This window comes from Eucalyptus grandis, chromosome 1 (assembly GCF_016545825.1).
Source record: "Eucalyptus grandis isolate ANBG69807.140 chromosome 1, ASM1654582v1, whole genome shotgun sequence".
NCBI lineage: Eukaryota > Viridiplantae > Streptophyta > Magnoliopsida > Myrtales > Myrtaceae > Eucalyptus > Eucalyptus grandis.
This window is the reverse complement of record NC_052612.1, coordinates 6,658,597-6,682,929: the sequence shown is the minus strand read 5'-3', so window position 1 is coordinate 6,682,929 and position 24,333 is coordinate 6,658,597. Positions and strand designations below refer to the sequence as shown.

General features: G+C 40.5%; 2 protein-coding genes and 1 long non-coding RNA gene across 3 annotated transcripts; 2 read left to right on the top strand and 1 right to left on the bottom strand.

The window, feature by feature from the left end:
- Positions 1-132: 132 nt before the first annotated feature.
- On the bottom strand, positions 133-10,517 carry LOC104439622 (protein ACCELERATED CELL DEATH 6). The gene is made up of 4 exons (XM_039307031.1): positions 9,818-10,517; positions 7,015-7,783; positions 1,811-2,352; positions 133-1,174 (listed from the first exon to the last, which is right to left on the bottom strand). The coding sequence occupies exons 2-4, from the start codon at positions 7,754-7,756 to the stop codon at positions 365-367; spliced, it is 2,094 nt and encodes a 697-aa protein (XP_039162965.1). The 5' UTR covers positions 7,757-7,783; positions 9,818-10,517; the 3' UTR covers positions 133-364.
- Positions 10,518-17,246: 6,729 nt separating this feature from the next.
- On the top strand, positions 17,247-18,102 carry LOC108958000. The gene is made up of 2 exons (XR_001985238.2): positions 17,247-17,477; positions 17,647-18,102. It is a non-coding gene; the product is annotated as an uncharacterized LOC108958000 (long non-coding RNA).
- Positions 18,103-20,667: 2,565 nt separating this feature from the next.
- Positions 20,668-21,452, top strand: LOC120294985 (major allergen Pru av 1-like). Its single transcript, XM_039316194.1, has 2 exons — positions 20,668-20,849; positions 21,176-21,452. The coding sequence occupies exons 1-2, from the start codon at positions 20,668-20,670 to the stop codon at positions 21,450-21,452; spliced, it is 459 nt and encodes a 152-aa protein (XP_039172128.1).
- Positions 21,453-24,333: the final 2,881 nt, after the last annotated feature.

The following is a 24,333-nucleotide window of genomic DNA, read 5'->3' as shown; positions in this document are numbered from 1 at the left end:
TAGACAAATGGGATGTTTAATTCAAATACTTTAATACAAATACTTTTTTACTCATCTTCACTCGTAAGCTTGACTTGATCTAAGAATGAAACATGAAAACATATAATAGATGAAGCAAATAGGACCTGAAAATGTTTGAACTTAGAACCTCTGCTTTAATAACATATGAAATTTGATGGAATTATATCCAACAATTCTAATAAGTTAAGTTATGAGAGAAACACATGGTTTAGCTTACATTCATTAACAATCACGTTTGATCTGACATAAAGGAAAGCAACCGTATAGTGAGTCCCACTCACCAAGGAAAACATATATTATTACTACATACATATTACAGATAATATGGAATGATCAATTCAAATCAGCGACTTGGAGGATGTAACGCATCCTCACATTTTGCTTTCGCCCAGTCATCGGTCCTCGATTCACCGGCAACATCCACAGGCGGACTAGCGAAGGTCTTCTTCTCCCTTCTGTTATCTTTCGCGTCATCGTCGTCATAAATGTACGTCTCAACTCTCCCCAAATAAATGTAAGCGAGAATAAGCCAGAATGTTAGTCGACGGAGAGGATGACCGAAGATTTCAAAGAAGATAGGCCCCCCTAACAATTTAGCAAATGAGATAATGAGGAGGAAAACGAGTCCCAAATAAAATATGGTGTTAGCAAGCCATGGGAGTTTGCCAGCGGTCAAGGTGACACCAGTTAAGAAAGCGGTGGACATCGCCGGGAGTGCAATTTGTAGTGGTAGCGTTGTGCGCTCGAATGCAGCGACTAAAACGTCGACATCAACTGTCTGCGCCCAGATGAGGTTGACGACCACAGTCATTGAGCAGAACATCGCGATGGTGTTGCAAATCGCGAAAGCCTGGAACATTCGATTGTCCAGCATCGTAGCCATGCCCCGCTCATCTTTGGAGGCTGTGTCCGAGCCGTTAAATCCTCCAGGAACTGCAAAACCAGCTGCAAAACTCACTGTGGCCACAAGCGTTGCCACCACCATGCGGGAATTGATGTAATCCTTGACGATGTCCCTGCTCGGCATGCTTTTGCGCGAGCGGACTACTGATAACTCTTCATCTCGAGCTTTCGCTCTAAGTAGGAGTAACTCTTGGTTTCCAAGTGGACCTTTTCCCGCGAGCGAGCAAGCCAACGCCAGGTATGCCAATTGCTGAGATCGGAAGCATGTAAAAAGGAAAATAAGAACAAAATTATTCCATATTGATAACGGGAATGAACTCTGGAAACGTTTGCTTCTAAAGATGCAGTTTCTGCTCTTTTTGAAGAATTAGCACAAAACTACCAAGTTCATTTTAGATGAAAAAAGAGGCATGAATGGAATTTATGTGGGCAATCATTTCATAGGTCGACAAAATGAAAATGTTATGAGATTGTGCTACATATGGAGCGGTCAAATTTGTCACATTGACCCCTGGCCTTTTATGAAAAACAGAATGCAACCTTGGCAAACCCTGCCTTTTTATTCATGACTGTATTCAGAGGCTCAATTAAACGATATATATAAATTGTTATCTCCGTGTTATGAAAGACACGTTACTTGTTTCTAACTGCAGAGAAATTCATGATCACAAATTTTAATTACCTCCTATCAAGACTAAATTAGGGACTTGCAGAACATTTATCCGAGAGGAGTCTCGGCTATTCTAGAAATTTGATCAATACTTCTACTATCTAGTTGGCTAGGAGACATAATGATTTGAATACAAGATCAGCCTTAACTAATGCATTAGTCTACGTAATCTCCAGTAAGTTAATAAATAAAATAGTGACTGTTCATGTTACCTACATGCCGAATGTTATACCCCTCTGCCTGGTGTCGTCGTCGAGCAATGTCAACAGCAAGCAAGCATTCATTGTTGAAAATGCTTGGTAGAATTCCGTCAGTCCGCAAAAGATCAATCAAAGCAGCGGGCTGTGAATGCATCGCAGCCAAGTGCAAAGCTGTATTTCCATCATCATCTGTTGCATTTAACATCTTCCCTAGAATTGGATTCTTCCCTAGAATTGGATGGCTGAGTATATATCTCACTACGGAGACTCTACCATATTTTGCGGCAATATGAAGAATGTTTTTCCCTTGCCCATTTGGCAAAAGTGATACTTCCCTTAGCTTCTCAATATGTTCAACATAACCCATCTTGCTTGCAATATGAATGGGGAGATCTCCATTCATGTCCGGTTCTCGGGTCAAATATTCAGTTTCTGGTCGTAAGAATTCGAATACCCAGGCGTGATTCAGGTGAGCTGCTAAGTGGAATACATTGCCCCCGTTGGAGTCGGTCATTGCAAATAGCTCCATGTTTTTCTTGAGCATCAGGTCGAATAAATCTGGGATCAGGAGCTCCAAATTAGGATGGTTGGAGCTTGGTTGGTCTCAATATATTTAAAACCATTTTGGAGTAAGGACATCTTTGACGTGCCTTAATCACTACTAGTATTGATAGTCGACAATAACAGATTAGATTGCAATACCAAAACTAGTTAATGACATCGACAGGTGCTTAAGATTTCACTGTAAAAATCTTACTAAATGACATAGCCATTTATATGGCATTTCCACGCCATGAATTATTTATACAGTCGGCAGGCGTAATGCAGGCTAAGGCAAGATCAAGAAAAGGAAAATGATCTTTTCATATTATGTCCGTCGAATTCTAGCAAGTATCAAGCAGACTTATTTAATTGTCGAGAACATTGCAATAGCCTCCACAGCACCGTATCGAAATCCCCCTTAAAATTGTTCCACCCTCTCTAGATTGAACGTCATCTTCTTCGTAAAGGTATATGGCATTTATTCAGCTCAATTAAGAGATTATGTATTTACCAAAACTTGTGAGTAAAATCTAAGTAAAATTTGTGACCAGAATCTATTTCTAAGATAGTAGAGCTTATAAATCACAAATTACAGAAAGGAAAGGCTCCACCAAAAGAAAATTTTTTTGGCCCCAACTATGAAAATTCAGAGGTGCTAGTAAAGAGGTTCAATAATGCGAGAGAGGTGTTTCAATTGTTTGAGAATATTCCAACGGTGTTTGAGGATTGTGGGTGGCCATTGGACTTCAAAGACAGGCGAGAGTGCTTTAGAGATAACCTCATCCTTGGGGATTGTGCTACTCAATCCCATTATATCTTGTGAATGGACCAAATATATTTTGTGAAATTTTAGTGATTCTGGGAAAGATATTTTTACTCAAAAAATCACATTATATGTTCTATCTTATATGTGCATTGCATGGAGTCATATATATCCTAGCTATAACGACCACATATTTAAGCTGTGATGACACAACACAAAACAAAAGGAGTCTCATTTTACCACCAGAAAAATTACATCCATAATACTAATAAAAGTTCAGTGAACTTTGCAAATTAATCTAGACCGTTGTAACATCTACATAAATAAATAATGATTTTTTCTTTAAGAATTGTCTCTAAAAGTGATTTATAGGGCTCTAATTTGTAAGGGATTGATTATTTTCCTCACAAAGAGTGTTTTTCTTCCACTTTCCTTTTATTTTGCTTCAAATTAGGATTTATGTTTGCCTCTTATACCATGACTTTTGTTCAACAAAAGAGGCATTAGTTTTATTGAAGTTAGTTCTAATGAGTTTCAAAAACTGCAAATGAGCAATTATTGAAAATTCTTACATTTCTATAATACTTCCTATAAAATATACTCTAATAATATTGTTAAGTACATATACAAATTTCATGAGTCATCTAACAACGATAATTAGGAATTTTCTAATTGTCGTCGAGCCCCCTATATTTTACATTAATATATAACATGAATTAAGAATTTCACCTTTATTCTATTCAAAAGAAGAAATTTTTTTATGAAATAGAAAAATATTTCACCAATTATTTATAATAAAAAACATATTTCAATTTTACACAAATATAAAAAAAGGTGTTCGCATGACAGATGCCGTCATTCTTGAAATTGACGAAGCAATTCAGGCCACAAATTTCAATATGGGTAACCGGTTACATTCTAGATACATTAGTGAAAGAGTGAAAATTGTCCAAAAAATTCTAAATCTATTGCACTTATGCCAATTCAGTCGTAAATATTTTTACTTCTTATTAATTGAGTCAATCCAACCAATTTTGATAGGAATTCGCTGACGTGGACACTAGCGGTTTCTTGTAAGATGGTCGGCACTAATGTAAACAATTTTTAAAAATATTTTTTGATTTTCTTTTTTCCTTTCTTCTTCCTTTTGTGCCAGCCACCGACTATGGCCGAGCCAGCTAGCCTCACATGCCTCGGGTAAGATGTGGCCGAACAAGGGGGCTCACCCTCGCCTAGGCGATCTCGCCTAGTTTGGGCAAGGGTTGGTCTTGCCTAACCTAGGTGAGGCTGTCTTGCCTAACCTAGGTGAGGCCAACCCTTGCTAGGGCCTGGCCTTGCCTGGCTAGGCATCACTTACGGCGGGCAAGGTCAACTCACCCAGCCATGGCTGGTAGCTAGCCATCACCGGTGGTTGGTAGCTAGCCACCGATGAAAGGAAGAAGAAAGGGGGGAAGAAAGAAAGATAAAAGAAAAAAAAAGTACAAAAAATTTCAAAAGGAATTAAATTATTATTAAAAATTATCCCTGTCAATAAATTCTAGTCAAAATTAGCCGGATACACTCAATCGGCAAAAAGTGAAAATGTTTAGTATTGAATTGACAAAATTGAATGATTTGTGATTGAATTGGCAAAAGTGCAATAGACTTAGGACTTTTTGGATAATTTTCCCAAGTGAAAGAATATTACTAGATTTAAAGAAATAACCTTACCTTATTTAATTGATATGAACCTTAAAAAAAGTGCCTATCATGATAACCTAATTAAAGTACCTATCTACAAAAGCCCATGTCAACGCTCGATTCATTCCACAATGTCATCTACTTTTACATTCAATGAAGAACAAACTGAACTATTATTACGAGATTTCAATCAGTAGTACTTCATAAAAGGATTTTTATATATTGGACAGTAAGAATAAGAAATATATAGTAAATCCAATTTCAATGGGATCTTTTGTAAAGTTTCTAAAGTGCTTATTAGAATTATGAGCTGACAAACTATGAAACAGCCCTTCTACATGCATGTTCACTACATGGAACGTGGTTAAATATGGTAGCATTAGGTTTAATTGTGTTATCACAAATAAGTTAAGCCATTTATAAATGGATTATGAACGTTATGTGTGCAGGTCGACTTCTATAATCTATTCAATGAGTGCAACGTAAGTTTAGACACATACGTTTATTGGGTATGCTAATTTAATATTTGCATCACACAATACATTGTTACGCATTTTCACTTTATGTCTATTTGAAATTGTTTTGCATGTTCAGTTCAAAAAGAGAGCCTCAAACATGTTACGTCGTGCAATGTAAATAATAACATGTGCTCAGATTAATAAATTGGGACAGGATAAAAATAAAGTTACTGCATCTAGGGTTGTAATTATACTTGATAGGGAAAATTGTCCAAAAAGTTTTGAATATATTGTATAATGATTAATTTAGTCTTAAATCTTTCAGTTGTGTCAATTTAGTCATAACAATTTTAATAACTTGCCAATTCAATCATAAACATTTTAACGATATGTCATTTTAGTCATTCTAGCCAATTTTGTTGAAAATCATAGGCATAGTGGTCTAGTAGTACTGAATATCCTACATGGCATAGCCAATGCTAATGCGGATAATTTTTGCAATTTTTTTCCTTTTTCCTTTCATTTCCTTTATCTTTTATTTTTTTGGTGACCTAGGATCCGCCGGGCCCACCTTTATCCTTTTCTTTTTCTAATTTTTTTTTTTCCTTTTTCTCTTCTCTAACCATCCATAGTTGACACCTAATGGAGGTCGAGCAAGGGCAAGGGTTGCTCTATGCAAGGGTTAGAGGGTAGCCCTCGCCTGAGGCTGGTAGAGGGAAAAAAGGATTAAAAAAAAAGAAAAGGAAAAAATGCAAAAATTAAAAATATTTTGTAAAAAAGCCACATAAGCGATCAACATCACGTAGGATAGCTAGCTTTGACTAGACCGCCATGTTAGCGATTTCCAATAGAAATTGTTTAGAAGGGACTAAGTTGGTAAATCCTTAAAAAGTTTAGGACTAAAATAGAGGTTAAATTGACACAATTGACACATTTATAACTTTTTGGACAATTCTCTCTATTCGATATGACTGTAACACCTAAATGCCATCTACCAATCTGATGATCAATGAACGTTAGCTGCACTTCAAGTAGTAAACTTGGGATACATGGCATTAGCAGCCAAAAAATTTCACATAATTGATTATCGTGTGTCTGATGAATTTTATCTCAATATTTTTAATGGTCAAGGTAATATAGGCTACACTACCGTATCAGCTTTTTCTGCAAAGATTATGATAACTGTATTAATTTAAAAATAAAAAATAAAAAATATATTTCTTTATTTAGATCCACTTTTCTTAATTTCTTAAAAACCTATTGATTGTTTGTCACAAACAAATTAATGGTTTACGATGTTCCATCAATTTGCTGAGAGTGATGGAATCTTCACCTCCTTTTTTTCCAATGAAAAAATCACGCCTGCGCAGCCTACAGGTTTGCTACCAGTTTATAATTCATGCCCTAAACTTTCATTTGTTCATTTTGGTTCATGGCACACAGCGTCATTGTTAGATTCCAGATTTTCATGGTCATCAATCTTAAATATTTGCACTTTATAGCTTTTCTAATCAAAGATCGACAACACATGAGTTTCTAGTGAAATGGTTGTATTTGTAATATTTAAGCCGATCTATTATGCTCTAATGTGAATAATTCGTTTATAATGCGGCTAAACCGATGGGTATCCAACTACTTTAACAAGCAGGGTAGGGAATTTTAAGTAAAAACCGGTAAGGGGTTTTTGTAAGAGCAAAAAGTTATTGCACAGATTTGGGATGAGTCAGTCCAGAAATAGATAAATATATTTCCACGTAAATAGATTTAGGTACGTACCGTGTCGTGAACGTATAATGGCACCATGAATGGACGGCAAGCCTTCTATCCTTGATGGTTCCAACGAGTGTGAAAATAAAGCCTCATGTACAGCGGAGTCGTAAGTCTCGAGGGCTAGGTACAGGGGAGATTTCTCACTCGCGTTCTTCCAGTACACGGGCTCCAAATCTTCGCTCAACAAATAGCGCACCAAGTTGGCGTGACCTTCGTGCACGGCTATGTGCAAAGCGGTGTTTCCCCATTTGTTCTTCATCCTCAATAGGAGGTTCTTGTCCTCGACGTTGGGGAGGCCTCTTGCCCGGTGAATCAACATCTCTGCAGCTCCAGTAGATCCCGGCAACCAAGCGACCCAGTGGAGTGGGGTATTTCCCCGATCATCTTGGGCGGTTATGAGGTGGTCACCAACATAATCAACCAGAAGCCTTAGGATGTCGTCGTTCTCGGTTGCTGCTGCCCTGTGGAGCAGTGATCCTTTCCATTCCAATCGGGAATTTAAAACGGCAGACCAATCGATGTCCCGCAACAATGGATCATTTACATTGATCATGGAAAGGAACTCGTCAACCTTGCCGCCTTCGATGACACGTGCCAGTTTTCGAGCATATTCGTAAGCTTTTGCCGGATCTTGTCCCCCCGCGGAAGCCGCCAATGCATTATTCATTATCTCCCGTCGACCTCTCCAGTTTTCGATCAAGTTGTTCATTCCACCATCCTCCACTTCTATAGATAGCTCTCCTTCCATTGATCCCAAGCTGTGCAAGTAATCTAGCTGTTGAAAAGGAACATAGGTCGTGAAAGAGACGTTATATCAATTAAGTCTTGAATAATGCATCCATCTAATTATCTAAACTTCTATAATAGCTAATAGTGCTCCTTCATAATTTCATATGGCATCAAAACTAGAAAATTTCGAGTTTTTGTAAAAGACAAATACAGACTACATCTTGATGGGATAATTTAAAGCTGAAACACCCACTAACACAACACAGAGAAGAGAAGGAGACATATATCCTTCTTGTTTATTTCACCTTTTCTTCACCTTATTGAAAACAATTACAGGCCTCCACTTTTATATGCTTCACACATAACTCTTAAACTAATGACTAATAAATATAGCTAATGTTCTGAGGTGATAAAATCCTAAGAACTTACAAAACATTGATTACACTTAGAAACATGAACAGTCATGAAATAAAAATACGAACAGACTTCTCAAAAACAATGCTACAATAAAGAATCTAATTAACTTGAGCATCGAACAGTCAACGGTATCAATTCACCAAACAAAATCATCGGTATCAATTCTGGAATATCGGCATTGACAACCATTAATATCAGTAACTTCTCCATTGACATCGGCATCTCATAGTTGATTGACGACATTTGTCGCGACCAAAATTTCAGATGCACTACCTAGGATTTGGCTAATAGATTACTAAGCCTAAACATAGCTCGGGCTCTCCCTAGCCCATACTAATTCGCTACTTAAGTTCAAGTTCTTAATATGCAAATTTTAATTAGGAGTTGTCACTAATCTATTTTCGATGAGTCAATTAGAATTCCAAGTAAAGTAATGGGAGATTTACTTTACTTCTGTAAACTAGAGATTATGAGTTCGGAGACTTGATTACTTTAGATTTCTTTAATGCAATTTCGGTACATTTTTCTTTTATTTTGAAAAAATATTTGGCAAGTAGCTTGAATTGATTTTAATTTATCTCCATGATCATGCGAGTGTGCAAACCATTAATTTAATACCCAGATAAAGCAATGAATAAATTTCAGGACTTATCTCATGGCATCAAAAGCATTTGCAAGGTTAGATTAGAATTCACATCGACAGTTCTACATATGATTTCTAATTAACACGCAATTAATTTTTTTTTGTTCTTACTTATTTAATGAGAATTATTTATGCAATACATGCCACTAATCTAACATTAAATGATATAACATGGAAACATGACCTAAACTATATGACGTGAAATATTTTGTGTTTGCTTAATGAGCATGCAATCTATCCTAGAAAATGAAATTAATTTATTCAAAGACAATTTTTTTGGATTTTTCTCATGAATTCGAAATTAAAAAAATGCAATAATTAAATGTGCAATGATTTAATTCTAATGATGGTTAATTTCTAATTAAATGAACCTAGCAACAAACACTAAATGATGTGCATTTCATGAACCTAATTCTATATGATATGCGTATGATTTTTTTTTGGCATTTTTTTTAATAAAAATTCGTAATTAAAAGTACTAAAATATAAAATCTAACTAAAGTGAGATATTATCTATTTTAAGTTAAGAATAGACCAATTTGAATCCTATCTTAACTTAGAAAATTATCTCGTCATGTAATTTAATCCAAAAAATATTATCTAACCTAGATACTACAAGCATTTTAATATAACTAGAAAAGAATCTAACTATTCTACCATGCAATTCTATCTAAGAAAACAATTCTAATCCACATGATATGCAAAATACAATTTTTTTTTTGTATTTTTTTGCAATAAACAAAGCAATTAAAAAAAAAAAACAACGAATCATCCATGGCCATCAAAGATATTATCCATCATTCGAATTTAAAAACGATATCTAATTAAACCTGATTATTTTGCTAATAAAATTAATAAATTGATCTTAAACCTTAAACATCAAGATATCAATCAATTATCCCATCTAAAACTTTATACGAATTAGGTGGTATGCCGGGAATTTTAATTATGCATGGAGAAATATTTCAAAAAATAAAATAAGATAAAATAAATCAACCTAATAAAATAAAATAAACCTACCTAATTTGATTTTTTCTTTTTTTTTCCAAACAAGGCTCGGCAGCTGTGGTGGTGCGCGGCCAAGGGCGGTGGAGCTGCCGGCGTTCGGAGCTCCGGCGAAGGGCGGCAGCCGGCGTGCAGGCGGACCGGCTCGGCGGGCTAGCGCTGGCACGGTGTGCGAGGAGACCGGCGGCGGGGAGGTGCGACGGCAGTCCCGGCGATAGAGCTCGGGCGTCGGCGCTGGTGCAGGAGGCAGGGCAGCAGGCGTCGGTCCGGCAGAGGCTGCGTCGCGGCTGGGGTGGAACGGGAACGGCGAGGCAGAACAGGGACTGAGGTACGACGGAGCAGGGAGCTGCTGCTTCTGGCGTTGGGCTGCAACTGCGTCGATCGAAGGCGGAGGCTGGCGGCAGAGGGCTCGGGTAGAAGCTGCAGGTCGGCGATGGTGCACGGCAGTGGCTGGCGGAGACGTGGCCAGAAGCAGCAACGCGGAGGCGTCAGATCGTCGCGGATCGGCACGGCCGGGCGGCGGTGCGAGCTCGCGGGCGAGGGGTAACCCTGTTGGTTACGCGGCACGAGCAGCAGAGGAGAGGGGGACGTTGGGTGCTGCAGGTCGCTCAGGCGCGGGAGAGGCGGCTTCTGGTGTCGGATTGCAGCAGTGGCGACGCGCGGACGCGCGATGACTCGGGGTCGCGTTCCGGCACGGCAGATCTGGATAGAGGCGGCGTCGCGACTTCGGAGGCGCGGAGCAGCGGTGGCCGGCAGAGCGACGTATGGAGTCGAGCAGGGGTATCGCGGGTCAACAACAGCGATCGGCAAGGGAACGGTGGCTTCGCGGGGAGACGAGCGGTCGTAGCCGGCGCGGTGACCGGCGTGAGGGTGGCCTGCGGGTTGCTGGAGGAGCGACTGTGGCAACCGGTGCAGCGGAGGCCGGCAGGCGGAAGTGTCGCGGCTGGGGGGCGGAGCAGAAACAACGGCGTCGACGCTCGGGGCTGGCTCCCTCTTCTTCCTCTCCTTTTTGGAGACGTGAGAGGTGAGAGAAAATATTGCGTTCGTCTTACGCTCTAGGCAAACAAGAAGATGGTGGGAGCGCAACACGTGTTCACATGGGACCCATAGCCTTCTTCCCCTCTCTCTCCTCTGGGGAACGCACGGAGAAAAGACAGAACAGTAAAACTCTCCACCATCTTTGCACATCTCCCCTCCCCTCCTGCCTTCCTCCATACCTTCATAACTTCCTCCCCCTTTCCTGCGCACTCCTGTCGTCTCACGTGAAGTGAACCCCATCTTGCGGAGGATGATGTGAGAGAGATATCGGATGCCGTGCTGATCGAGGAGGTCGCTGGTGACAGCATTCATGAAGGGTTTGTTCTATTACAGAATGGGCAATGCTTTTTTACTTGTAAGGCCTTCTCTTTTCCCAATTTTTTTGGCATCGCAAATGAATTAAGTGTAAACATTTTTCAGTCTCTCTCAGAGATGAGCAATGCACCTGCTTTTTCTGTGAAGGATTTAGAGATGTATGCTGAGCAGCCATTAACGAAGATAAATTGATCATATTATTTAGGGTGACGCTTCTTGGTTTAAAGAGCCATTCATCATCGCGTTGAATCATGGCCAATAGAATAGCGAATGTAGGAATTCGCCTTTTTCTGCTCCGGTCAATGATGATGGGAACACCCAAAAGCGTATGCTAGCTCGCATCTCCATCGGTACACTGATTCGTTACCTCTTGACGACAGCATCTCTGGAGACTCTTTTTATCTAATAACCACCAGGGCATCACTACTACACGATGCGAGTGACTCATGCAGGAGTACAACCTGGCTTATGCCTCATGGCAGGTCAAAAGTCGCAAGATAGTTTGGATGCAAAATCTGAGCTCCAATCAATTATGTCATGGCTGCTGGAGCTAAACCCTTAAAAAAGTAATGAATGTGCCCTCATTGTTCAAGTTTCAGGCATATGTTCCAATCAATTATGTCATGGTTGTTGGAAGAAGAATGCTCTCCTTTATTAATTGCACGAGATTACAAATGCGGCGAAGTTCTAAATACAGCAAAGAATCTTGTGAATCCTCAATCATGATGGTATGATAATTGGCTGAATGATTAGACACGCTTCATGCAAATGCGATAATTATTTTCTTGTTGGAATTATGTCTTCCTCCTAAAAAAACTTTAGATACAACGTCAGGTGCCTTTTTATACGGAACCTGATGCACTTGAATTAAATGATTTTGCATTCTTTGCCTTTGAGCGTTCCGAATGCCATATATGCAATCCAAAAAACAAATTGACAACGTGTTAGCATCACCATGTGCTATATGATCAAGCATTAAGCATTACATCATAGGCTTTTTCCCCTTGCTATCATCCATCCCTCATGATTTTCATTTACATTATTGATTTGTGTACAAGCTCTATTACTTTTTGTCTGTGCTTCACGGGTCTTGATTCTCTTCTCTCTCTCTCTCTCTCTCTCTCATGGGTATTCTGTCCCACGAGACAACAACTCTTCACACTCCACCTTTGTCAACAACTTCAATGTTCTTCCGACACTTTTCTCACTGATTTGTCCTCAAGCTGCGCTCGGCAACAAACATGCCCCATCTCACTTCTCATTCTTCCCCGACGGTCAGGATGACGACGCGGCAGACGCGCGTGCACCGGCTGATAGAGGATCAGGGCGTCGTCCTGATGCCCGGTTGCGATTCCCCGCTTTTGCATGTGAAGTGGGTATGTGAGTTTCGAATGCTAAAGTTCGAATCTTTGAGCCGTTTCTTCTGAATGTCTTCAGGCCGCCGGAAATGGCAGTGACTGCGAGGTCGGTCTGCGCGGCGGCTCCGTTGATACCAATAATTGTGGACACAGGTGAAGTCGCGTGCTCATTTGTGGCATAGCCTAGAGAATTTACTTGTTATAGTTGGTTCCCCTGATGTTGGGTTGCTGAGAATTGCACCACTTGATTTGCATTTAGCATGGAATGCTGATCGTGAAATGGATGCTTCTAGGATACTCTGTTTATGTAGATGTAGATGTTAAGAACTTGTTTGAAGAGGACAAACTACGAAGACAAATGCTTTAAAAGCTTAAAAGAATAGAGACAGCCCAAGAGCATGATTTGCATTTTCCTTTCATAACATTTTCCTTCGCGAGCAAGCCGATGCGGTGAGAAGAGCTAAGCAAATGCCAACTAAGTGATCACCTCACGAGATTCTTCAGTAAGAGCTGCACATTCAGCTTTCAATTTGTTAACTTCCGTGTTTAAATCCTTCAGCACCTGGATTGTGTCCGTAAGAATGGTTCCCTTGTCATTCTTAGGTCTATCAGGATCTGTAGTTCATATAGGTAAGGCAAAGCAGTTGTTCAAAAGTTTAGCATGAACAAAAGGCAGCTCTAATTACAGAGAAACGGCGCATGCTAAATAATATAATCCAGTGCATGGCATCTACTATGACGAGATAAAGCAAGAAAGTCTAACCCTGTCCAATATCCAAGAGATTCTAAATAAGTGGAATTAGGATAAAACCATAAACATCAAATCAAACCTTTGTTTATGCTTAAAAAAACAACAACGTGAAATTAGTCATCTTCACAAATTTGGTTAGTCTCTGTATGTCAAATTCAGCTAAACACAAGAAACCTGCAATTTTCAGTGGCTCTCTCGCAAAGCAAACAGAGATAAGCTTCGGCTCCATGCTTGTGAGGATGTCCCACCATATCTCTCGTTGGCATGAACAAAATAAGAGGTACTTGTTGGTTTAAACAGCCCAAGCTGCAATGAATTTGCCTAAGTAAACTACCTATTTCTAATAGATCAGTGGACCAAGAAGGTAGATCTTAGAGAGATATTTTGATCTTATCCTTCACAACTGAGTTACACCTTTGGAATTGCAACGCAAATGACTATTCAGAAGCACGCAAGGATCAACTTCTCCAACAGACATGTGATTTTGGGAGAAAATAAAAAGCATGGAGTGACCAATTTAGGCTCAGAAGCCTCTAATCCCTTAGGAGGACTATATGCAAACAATCTCAAAAGATACCACCGTTTCACTTTCTTCCAATCTTCACTATCTGAATAACACAGCAAGTCAGCAACAAGTAAGATAAAGCAGTACCTAATGCAGATGTATCTATAAACTTAAACATGTTACCGAATTCTACCAAGTAGAATCCAAAAAGAAAAGAAAAGAAAAAAGAACCTTTGGATGTACGGGAATCGCCAGTGGGGTGGCTATCGGTGGGGCTTAGGAAGGCGACGGCGGGAGGCGACGGCATCGGTGTCAGCGGCGTCCATGTTCAGGAATGGGGGGTGCTTCGCAGAGGAAAGACAAAAAGAGCGAGCGACCTTCACTCGCTGAGAGGGAGGCCAAAACGTGAGCAGGGGTTCGTCGGCATCAGGGTTGGCCAATAAGGGCGCTCCGTAGAGGAAAGAGGGAGAGAGTGGAGTAGAGGTTGTGAGAGGGAGGCGGAGGGGCATTGGCGTCGGAGTCGAGGGCGATGGAGGCAACCGGTGGAGGTGGAGGTGGAGGACCATCGGCGTCACATTTCGCTGGAAGAGAGGCACGACTTCATGGAGGGGAGAGAGAGAGAGCAGAGCAGATGTCGTGAGAGGGAGGCGACGGAAGCTACTAGTGGAGGCGGAGGGGCTCAACTTTTATGTTTTCCTTTAACCCTCCACAATTTTGTTCTTCCCGCAACGGAACAGAGAATGAGGAGAGAGACAGAGAGGAGAAAGAGGAGAGAGATGATCTGCAAAGGAGAGCAAAGGAAAGAGAGCGTTAGAGCATGCAAAGAGGTGGGCCAGGCTTATGCTTGAGAGAGCAGAGAGAGAACCTCCCGTGCGTTGGTTTGAAATCGAGAAGTGGGACGACATAGATTGACACACAAACATATGTCACACTTTAAATGGTTCAGAGCACAAATTACATGGCATTTTTAAGGTACCCAATATTTTCTCAATTCTACTGCCCTCTGTTGTACTTTCAGCAAAAGGAAAAAACCACAAGGGAAAAACCCTTTGGTTGACTTTCCCTTCAACGAAGGGGAATTTTTCCCTCTTTTTCTTGAATTTCTTCACCTAGAAACCGAGAGAGAAAAGAAAACCCCTTCGAGGTCCTCCAAAAAAAATTAAAACCCCCAATTATCGTCGTGTGGTGAGTTCTTTTTGTAGGGCAAAAATAACCCCCTCCCAACAATAATTCAATTAAAGCTAGAGCATGTGATGTTCGTTGAATTTTTTAGGGATAAGTACATTGGAAGTCCTAAAATTTGTCATGAAAATGTAATTAAGTTCTAAAACTTTTTAAAAAGGTAATTAAGTCATAAAACTTGTTATAAAATGCAATTAAGTCCTAAAAATTTCAAAAAATACAATCAGGTCCTAAAACTTATTAAAGTGGTTCAATCTAAGTCCTTCAATTGATTACATTTTTGAAAGTTTTAGGATTCGGTTGTACTTTCGAAACAAGTTTTAAGACTTTATTGAATCTTTTGAAAGTTTGAGGACTTGATTGAACTTTTGTACCAATTTTTAGGACTTAATTGCACTTTTTGAGTTTTATAACTCAATTGCATTTTCATGATAAATTTTAAGATTTCTAATGCACTTATCCCAATTTTTTTACTTTCTTAAACAATTTCAGTCACATGATAGGAGGTGCAACCGCACTTGTCTCTTCTTTAATTCTTTTCTTTTTTATTTTTACTCTTGCAGTTTGAGATTTATATTTATTGATACTTAAATTTTGACTAAATATCTATAATTAAAATTATATAAAAAAAATTGGAATCAATTTGACACTAATAAAAACGATTTTCACATTATATAAGCATAAATATCATTTGCATTTTATTTTCTCTTATTTAGCCCTATTTAATATTATTTATAAAAAAGGGCCCATTTATGGCTGGGCCTTCGCCTTAGCCCCCTCTTTTCTCCTTTGTTCCCCGAGGGGCCCAGGGCCCACTCTGCTTGTGCTTCTCACCCCGGCCCGGCCCCTCCTTCCTCCTTCCTCCTTTCCCGCTTCTTCCTCACGCCAGCGAGGACGGAATCAGCAGTAGAAGCAGAGCAGAGCAGAGCAGGCGCAAAGCAGAGCAGGCGGCGCTGGAGGCGACGGGTGATGTGATGCTGGTTCAGCCAAGGGGACCGGTCGGCGCGCGAAGGACCGGCGGCCGAAGCGCCTCCGCCGACCGGCCTTCTCAGCCTATAAATCGAAGGCCAGAGGTCGGGGGGAGGAGGGAGAAATCGGAGGGGGTCAAGTACGAGGCGAGAGGGATTCGGATCCGAGGACGCGACTGAGAGAGCTGCTGTTGGGCTCCACTTCCGAACCAAAACTGATGATCCGCCGCCGCTCCTTGTCCACTTCGAGGCCATGGTAGGTACCCCTTCGGGCGGTCTTGGTTTTTCCCGATTCGGGGTCGGCTTCCCGAGGATCCCGGCTAGGAGACGAGCGAGGCGGACGGGCGTAGCCCGATCTATCGAGCTCGTCCGCCGTCCGACGCCGCGAGCTGGGTAGGGACTCTCGGCCGACCGCGCTTTTTTTTGCCCATGCCCTGTTTCGGGCTCGCCGGACTGGGCTGCTGCTTTCCGGTTCATGCGAGTTTCCGGCCTTATTTGAGGCTGGATCTTATGGCTACATGGTTGCTGGTAAGTTAGATGATGGAATCTAATCGAACATTTCGCAGGTACAAATGGTCTCAGATCGATAATTTGCATTTAAATAATTCTAACGGGACTTTTAGGATTCTTGCAAGTACCGGTTTTGAAAAGTAGTTTGTGTTAAGAGTGTCGTTCAAATTTGGAATTTGGGTACAACTTGACATTATGATCATGACTTTGATTCATTCTTCTTCTTGAAAAATAAAATTAGTAGTAACTCCGCGGTTAATGGACAAATCGAATTTGGATTCATTCAATAAATCTAACAATACTTTTAGGAAGAGTAAGTATAGATTATGAAAAGTGGTTTGTTTTAAAGTATCACAGAAATTTGGAATTTGTGGACAACTTGACGTTGTGAGCAAAACCCTGGCTAGTTCTTCTTTCAAGAAACACAGTCAGCAGTAAAAGTAGTGACACTAGAGAATGATGGGAAGCATCCATTGAATGTTCTTTCTTCCCTACAAATGACACAAACGTCGACATTATTGAAAGACTAAAATGTGCTATTGAAGGATGTGCTCGACCCACGGCTTCCTCCTCCGACCGGCCAACTAGCCGAGGGAGTGGATGTCCATGGGGACGAGTCTCGATTCGCGACCTACCATGCATTTCATCAAGCAAGAATTATCCACATGCACTCAAGCTTGCTTGTCTAAGCCATTGGGTTCTATTATAATATTTTAATAATAATTTAGTGACTCCCTCAAGGTTGTCAGCATTCAAAGATCTCTCGCATGCTAACAAGTATCATTTGGGCTTGAGATCCATGCCGTTTGTCCTCTTTCTTTATTATATGATTTAGACCAATGTGATGTTGAGTTAGATTACTAAACGAGGCGATTGAGAATCATTTAGAGGGCATTTTCAACATAATCTCACAGATCTCTTGCCGTGGGACTTGGAACTCTTAGGTGAAGACGATTCCATCCCACCTGCAAGAAGGCCGTTCTTCCTGACGATGATCTCATCCCCAAGCTCCTCCCACAAGCCTTTAAGGATTTTGTCATCCCTGAAGGTGATGGGGGTCCCGGCGCCATCCTTGGCGAAGGCCAGTGCTTGCGCTGTCTTCTATTTTAATTTATTTTGATTGCGTCGCATTAACATGTGATGTCAAAGAGGACATTTGCCGACATTCTTTGTTGAGGCTGACGTGGGAGCTGACTGCAGTTGTCTGTGTCTCGCAGCTAGACAGTTCAACTCGGTGGAGCACCAGTCGAGAAGCTGGACAAGGAAAGCTCGCGCATGCGTACGCCATCGTCCAGGGCAACGCGCTAGAGAAGATCCCGAACGAGATCAAGTTTGAGGCGGGTCCAGACAGAGAGGGTGTATGGCCAAGAGCATGAGCAAGTACTTCGCCATGGACCGGGTCGAGAACAAGGCCAGCAAAGAGAAGGCCATGGGAATGTTGAAAGCCATAGAAGCCCATCTCTTGCAAAACGCTGATGCTTACGATTGAGTTGTTGTTACATGTTGGCTGGATCTTTCCATCTCCCACCATAATTTATGTCTTCATTCGTGTCTCTTTCAAGAAAAATAACAATCGAGACTGAACCGTAACTATGTTTTGAAGCGGTAGATATGCTGCATGCTGTCATCAAAGACGCTTGTCAAACATCTTGTAAAGATCTCGGCATTCTTTTTAACAGAGTTGAAACTGCCGCGAGATTATAGATATGAATGCGCCGCTTTGACCATCTGTCTTTGAGGCCAGATCAGAAAAGCATATCGAGGAAGAGAACAGTTGACTCAAGAAGGGACGGTCAACTTTTTCACATATGAATTTTCTGCATTTGACACGCAGTTGTTACTTCACATTCGTATTTTTAAGTCTTGAGATTTAACAAAGACTTTGGCGTGGAAAATCATTCGCGATTCACATGTGATGGAATGGCACGCGATCGGAAGCTTCAAAGAGATGAGAAAAAGGCGCTTGATGGAGACTTAGAAATGAGTTAAAGTAGTGTATATATTTAATCGATTTTGGACGTTTTATTTTAGTGAGGTTCATATGGGTTCCACATGAACCTATCAAATATAGCGATTTAGATTAACTTAGTACATATACCACAATTTTGATGAAGAAACAGAAATGAGCTATCGTCATATTTATATTAAGTGGAATTTGGACTTTTAATTCTAGTGAATTCAATATGGATCCTATGTGAACTCATCAGATTTGGCAATTTAGATCAATTTAGGACATACAACACACTTTTGACAAAGACTAGGAATTGAGTTAGGGCCTCATTTTTATTTAGTAGAATCTAGACTTTTAATTCCGGCGAGTTTTATATAGGTCCCACATGAACCCATCGGATTTAGCGATTTGGGTTATTTAGTACATACGGCGTAATTTGATGAAAGAGCACTATATTTATATTAAGCTAATTTGAACTTTTAACTTTAGTAAGTTTCCTATGGATCCCACATGAACCCATCAAATTTAGTGATTTAGATTAACTTATTATATACAAAATACAATTTTGACGAAAACTTAGAAATGACATAGCATTGTATTTATATCAAGGAGAATCTAGACTTTTAATTCAAGTGAGTTCCACATGGATCCCACGTGAACCTGTTAGATTTAGCGATTTAGATCAATTTAGGACATACAACGCACGTTCGATGAAGACTAGGAGATGAGCTAGGGTCATATTTATATACAAAACAATTTTGACGAAAACTTAGAAATGACATAGAAATGACATAGCATCGTATTTATATCAAGGAGAATCTAGACTTTTAATTTGAGTGAGTTCCACATGGATCCCACGTGAACCTATTAGATTTAGTGATTTAGACCAATTTAGGACATACAACACACGTTTGATAAAGACTCGGAAATGAGCTTGGGTCATATTTATATACAAATACAATTTTGACGAAAACTTAGAAATGACATAGTATCGTATTTATATCAAGGAGAATCTTGACTTTTAATTCGAGTGAGTTTCATATAGGTCCCACATGAACCCATCAGATTTAGCAATTTGGGTTAATTTAGTACATACGGCATAATTTTGATGATAGAAAACTGTATTTATATTAAGTTGACCTGAACTTTTAATTTAGTGAGTTTCCTATGGATCCCACATGAACCCATCAAATTTAGCGATTTAGATTAACTTAGTATATACAACACAATTTTGACGAAAACTTTGAAATGACATAGCATTGTATTTATATCAAGGAGAATCTTGACTTTTAATTCGAGTGAGTTTTATATAGGTCCCACATGAACCCATCAGATTTAGCAAGTTGGGTTAATTTAGTACATACGGCATAACTTTGATGAAAGAAAACTATATTTGTATTAAGTTGACCCGAACTTTTAATTAAGTGAGTTTCCTATGGATCCCACATGAACCCATCAAATTTAGCGATTTAGATTAACTTAGTATATACAAATACAATTTTGACGAAAACTTCAAATGACATAGCATCGTATTTAGATCAAGGAGAATCTAGACTTTTAATTCGAGTGAGTTCCACATTTATCCCACGTGAACCTGTTAGATTTAGAGATTTAGATCAATTCAGGACATACAACACACATTTGATAAAGACTCGGAAATGAGCTAGGGTCATATTTATATAAAACACAATTTTGATGAAAACTTAGAAATGACATAGCATCGTATTTATATCAAGGAGAATCTAGACTTTTAATTCGAGTGAGTTCCACATGGATCCCACGTGAACCTGTTAGATTTAGCGATTTAGATCAATTTAGGACATACAACACACATTTGATAAAGACTCGGAGATGAGCTAGGTCATATTTATATACAACACAATTTTGATGAAGACTTGAAATGAGGTAGTGTCGTATTTATATCAAGGGAATCTAGACTTTTAATTCTAGTGAGCCCATTAAATTTAGCAATTTAGATCATTTTAGAACATGCAGCACACTCACCAAATAACTTATGCTCAGAACACTATCTAAATTTAGTGATTATTTTTAGGAAAATATTTTCTAAATTATTTATTTTCTGCAAAATATAATGCATCTTAGTAAGAAAAAAATATGCAGTGACAGAACCCTTCACACTCAGTCTCCCTCTCTCTATATATGTCAACTTCAATTCAGCCTCTTCTCTTCACTCCCAAGTCCCAGAGACCAACTTCGTCACTACTACTCAAGTCTTTCCAGATCATCATCCCCTTCTCAGTTTCAGCAATTCTATTAAGATCCGGTCATGGGTGTCATCACTTTTCACTTCGATATCCCATCCCCCATTCCCCAGGCCAGGATGTTCAAGGCCGCTATCCTCGATGCCGATAACCTCCTCCCCAAGGTCCTCCCACAAGCCATCAAGAGCGTTGAAGTCCTCGAGGGCGATGGAGGTCCCGGGACCATCAAGTTGATGACTTTTTGCCGAAGGTTAGTCCATCCGTATTAGGAACTTAGGATTGCTCTGAATCAAGGTAGGTTCAACCTTATGGAACACTATAATGAATATGGAAAAAGATAGAAATATGACTCGATTACTTAAGATGTTTCTAACCGTTTAACTTTACACAAGTGATTATGTGACTCAATTTTGATCAGGCAAAGTCAGGCTATGTCTAAGTCAATTGTATTGGATTGCGGTCGGAACAATTGGGTTAATTCCTAAATGGACTGATGGACACCATGAAGATTGGTGCTCGTGATATTGAAACCTGCGAGTTCTAAATGTGAGTGTGACTTTTTGTTACATTGATAGGCAATCCGTACAAGACAGCGAAGCACAAGGTCGAGGTCCTGGACAAGGAGAACTTCATCTACTGCTACTCAATCATCGAGGGCGAAATGCTGGGCACCACCTTCGAGAAGATCACCCATGAGGTGAAGATCAACGCGTTGCCTTTGGGAGGCTCGATGTTGAAGTGCACGGACAGTTACTTCACCGCGGAGGAGATCAACACCTGGAAAGAGAAGGTGTCCGCGATGTACGAGGCCATCGAGGCTTATCTCTTGGCAAACCCTGATGCCTACTGAGCCTATATTTTCGCTATCTTGTAATGTTTACGCAATGCGTTAAATATGTGTGGTTGTGCTATACTGAAAAGGAGACAAGAAGAGTTTGAGTCACTCTGTTTGGAGCTAAGCATGTTGGGCTGGTGAGTGTTGTTGTTCTTGTCTTTGCTGAGAATAAGAGAATAAAAGGTGTGATAGGAATCTGGTGCAGTGGTTTTGTGGAATTTGATAAACTATGCTACATGTTTATACAAGGCTTGTAGAATGAAATTCTCTAATTTATTAATTTTTTTACGAGGAAAGAATTCATGAGTTACAAATGAAATGCCAAATGGCCAATAAAATACCAAACTTTGGCCCAATATTTTCGAATTTGGATTAACATCTAAAGTTATCAATGTGGCACAATCTTTCATAAACCACAATATGGCAAGTACATCCCTTCTCTATGGATCGTACCCAAAGAGTTAGCAAATTGCGAGAATTTACTGAGCCTGAACTTGAGCAACAACAATCTGTTGGGTGTCATGTCGCCAGAGCTGGGGAACTTGTTCACGCTACATAACCACTAGACTTGAGCCACAATTCACTAGTAGGATCAATTCCTTCCAATTTAGCAAAGCTCACTAAATTGGAAAATCTCAATGTTTTGCATAACGATTTGTCGAGTACGATCCCAGCTGCTCTCACCAGCATGAGCAGTTTAAGCTTCATGGGCTTCTTGTACAACAAGCTAACAGGCGTAGTTCTTGGTGGTCGCCTTTTCCAACAATAACTAGGAAGTGCTTTTATTGCAAATCCGGGCTTGTGAGGAAACGCGACGGAATGTCTCCATGTGGGTCGAGCAGTAAATCGACTCCACCATGGAGAAAGGTTCTGATTAATGTGATTGTTGCGTTTGCTGCTTACTACTTCTTGTGACTCTTATTGCTCTGATTTTGGTGCTTTGGCGGTGAAACAAGCATCTCGATGAAGAGATAAGAAATCTTATGAAGTACGTGAAATCATATGGGAAAGGGGAATGAAGTTTGCATTCAACGATATTGCCAAGGCCACCGACTGCTTCGGTGAAGAGTACTACATCGGAAAACGCGGATTCAAAAGCGTTTACAAGGCCGAATAGGCCGGCGGCCACATTGTCACGGTAAAAAAAGTGGTGGTTAACCGCAGGGACATCATCCAATCTTTTGTGAACTTTGGCAAAGGTCTTGCATGGAGGAAGCGGAGCAGTTGAATTGGACTTGTGTTAAGAGAGTGAAGATTTTTCAATGCGTGGCTCCCGTGATCGCCTACTTGCATCACAATTGCTCACTGCCTATTGTCCATCGGAACATGATGTTGAACAACATCTTGCTCGAGTCGGACTTCGAGCCTTGGCTTTTGGTTTTTGGGACGGTGAGGCTCTTGACTTCGGATTCGTCGAATTGGGTCCCAGTGGCTGGATCTTATGGCTACATGGTTCCTGGTAAGCTACATGATCAAATCTAATCAGTACATTCCCCCTGTACCTATGGTCTCGGGTTGATCAAATACCTTCAATTGACATATTGAATTTGGATTCATCCAATACTTCTAACAAGACTTTTAGGAGGAGCAAGTACAGATTTTGAAAAGTGGTCTGTATTAACAGAATCTCAAAAATTTGGAATTTGTAGGCAACTTGAGGTTGTGATCAAAACATTGATTCATTCTTCTTTCATGAAACAGAGTCAACAGTAAAAGTACCGATGCTAAAGAATGATGAGGAAGCATCCAGGAATCTTCTCTTCCCTACAAATGACACAAATGTCGACATTATTCAAAGACTCAAATGTGCCACTATAGGATATGCTCAACCCACGTCTTCCTCCTCCGACTGGCCAACTGGTCAAGGAAGTGGTATTCATGGTCTTGGTCGCAATAGCGTGTATGCGGATGAGTCTCGATTCGTGACTTACCATGCATTTCGTTGCGCAAGAATTATCCGCATGTACTCAAGCTTTCCTGTCCAAGCCGTTGGCGCCGTTAGAATATTTAAATTATAATTTAGTGAATTCCCACCCTCAAGGGTGTCAGCATTCAAAGGTCTCTCGCATGCTAATAAGTATAATTTGGGCTTGAGATCCATGCCTTTTGTCCTCTTTTTTTATCGAAACTAAACGAGGAGATTGAGAATCATTTAAAGGGCATTTCAACATAATCCACATCTCTTGCCCTGGGACTTGGAAATCTTAGGCTAAGACGCATTCCATCCCACCTGCACGAATGTTCAAGGCCTTTGATCTTGATAAAAATCTCATCCCCAAGCTCCTCCTACAAGCCAATCTAGATTTTGTCACCCTTGAAGGTGACGGCGGTCCCGTCACCATCGCATCGTTTTCGGCGAAGGCGAGTACCTGCGCGTCTTCTAATTTCACTCATTTTGATCACACATCAACATGTGATGTCAACATATTTGCCTGACATTCTTAGATAAGACTAACGTGGGAGCTGACTGCAGTTTTCTGTGTGTCGCGGCTACACGGTTCAACTCGGTGAAGCACCAGTCGACAAGCTGGACAAGGAAAGCTCGCGCACGCTTACATCATTGTGGAGGGCGACGTGCTAGAGAAGATCTCGAACGAGATCAAGTCCAGACAGAGAGGGTGCACGTGCAAGAGCACGAGCAAGTACTTCGCCAAGGACAGGGTCGAGAACAAGGCTAGCAAATAGAAGGCCATGGGAATGTTGAAAGCCATTGGAGCCCATCTCTTGCAAAACCCCGATGCTTACAATTGAGTTGTTGTTCCACGTTGGCTCAATCTTTTTGAGATTTAACGAAGACTTTGGCGTCGAAAATCATTCCCGATTCACGTGTGACAGAGTGGGGTGCGATCAGAAGCTTCAAAGTGATGAGAAAAAGGCATTTGATGGAGATTTGGAA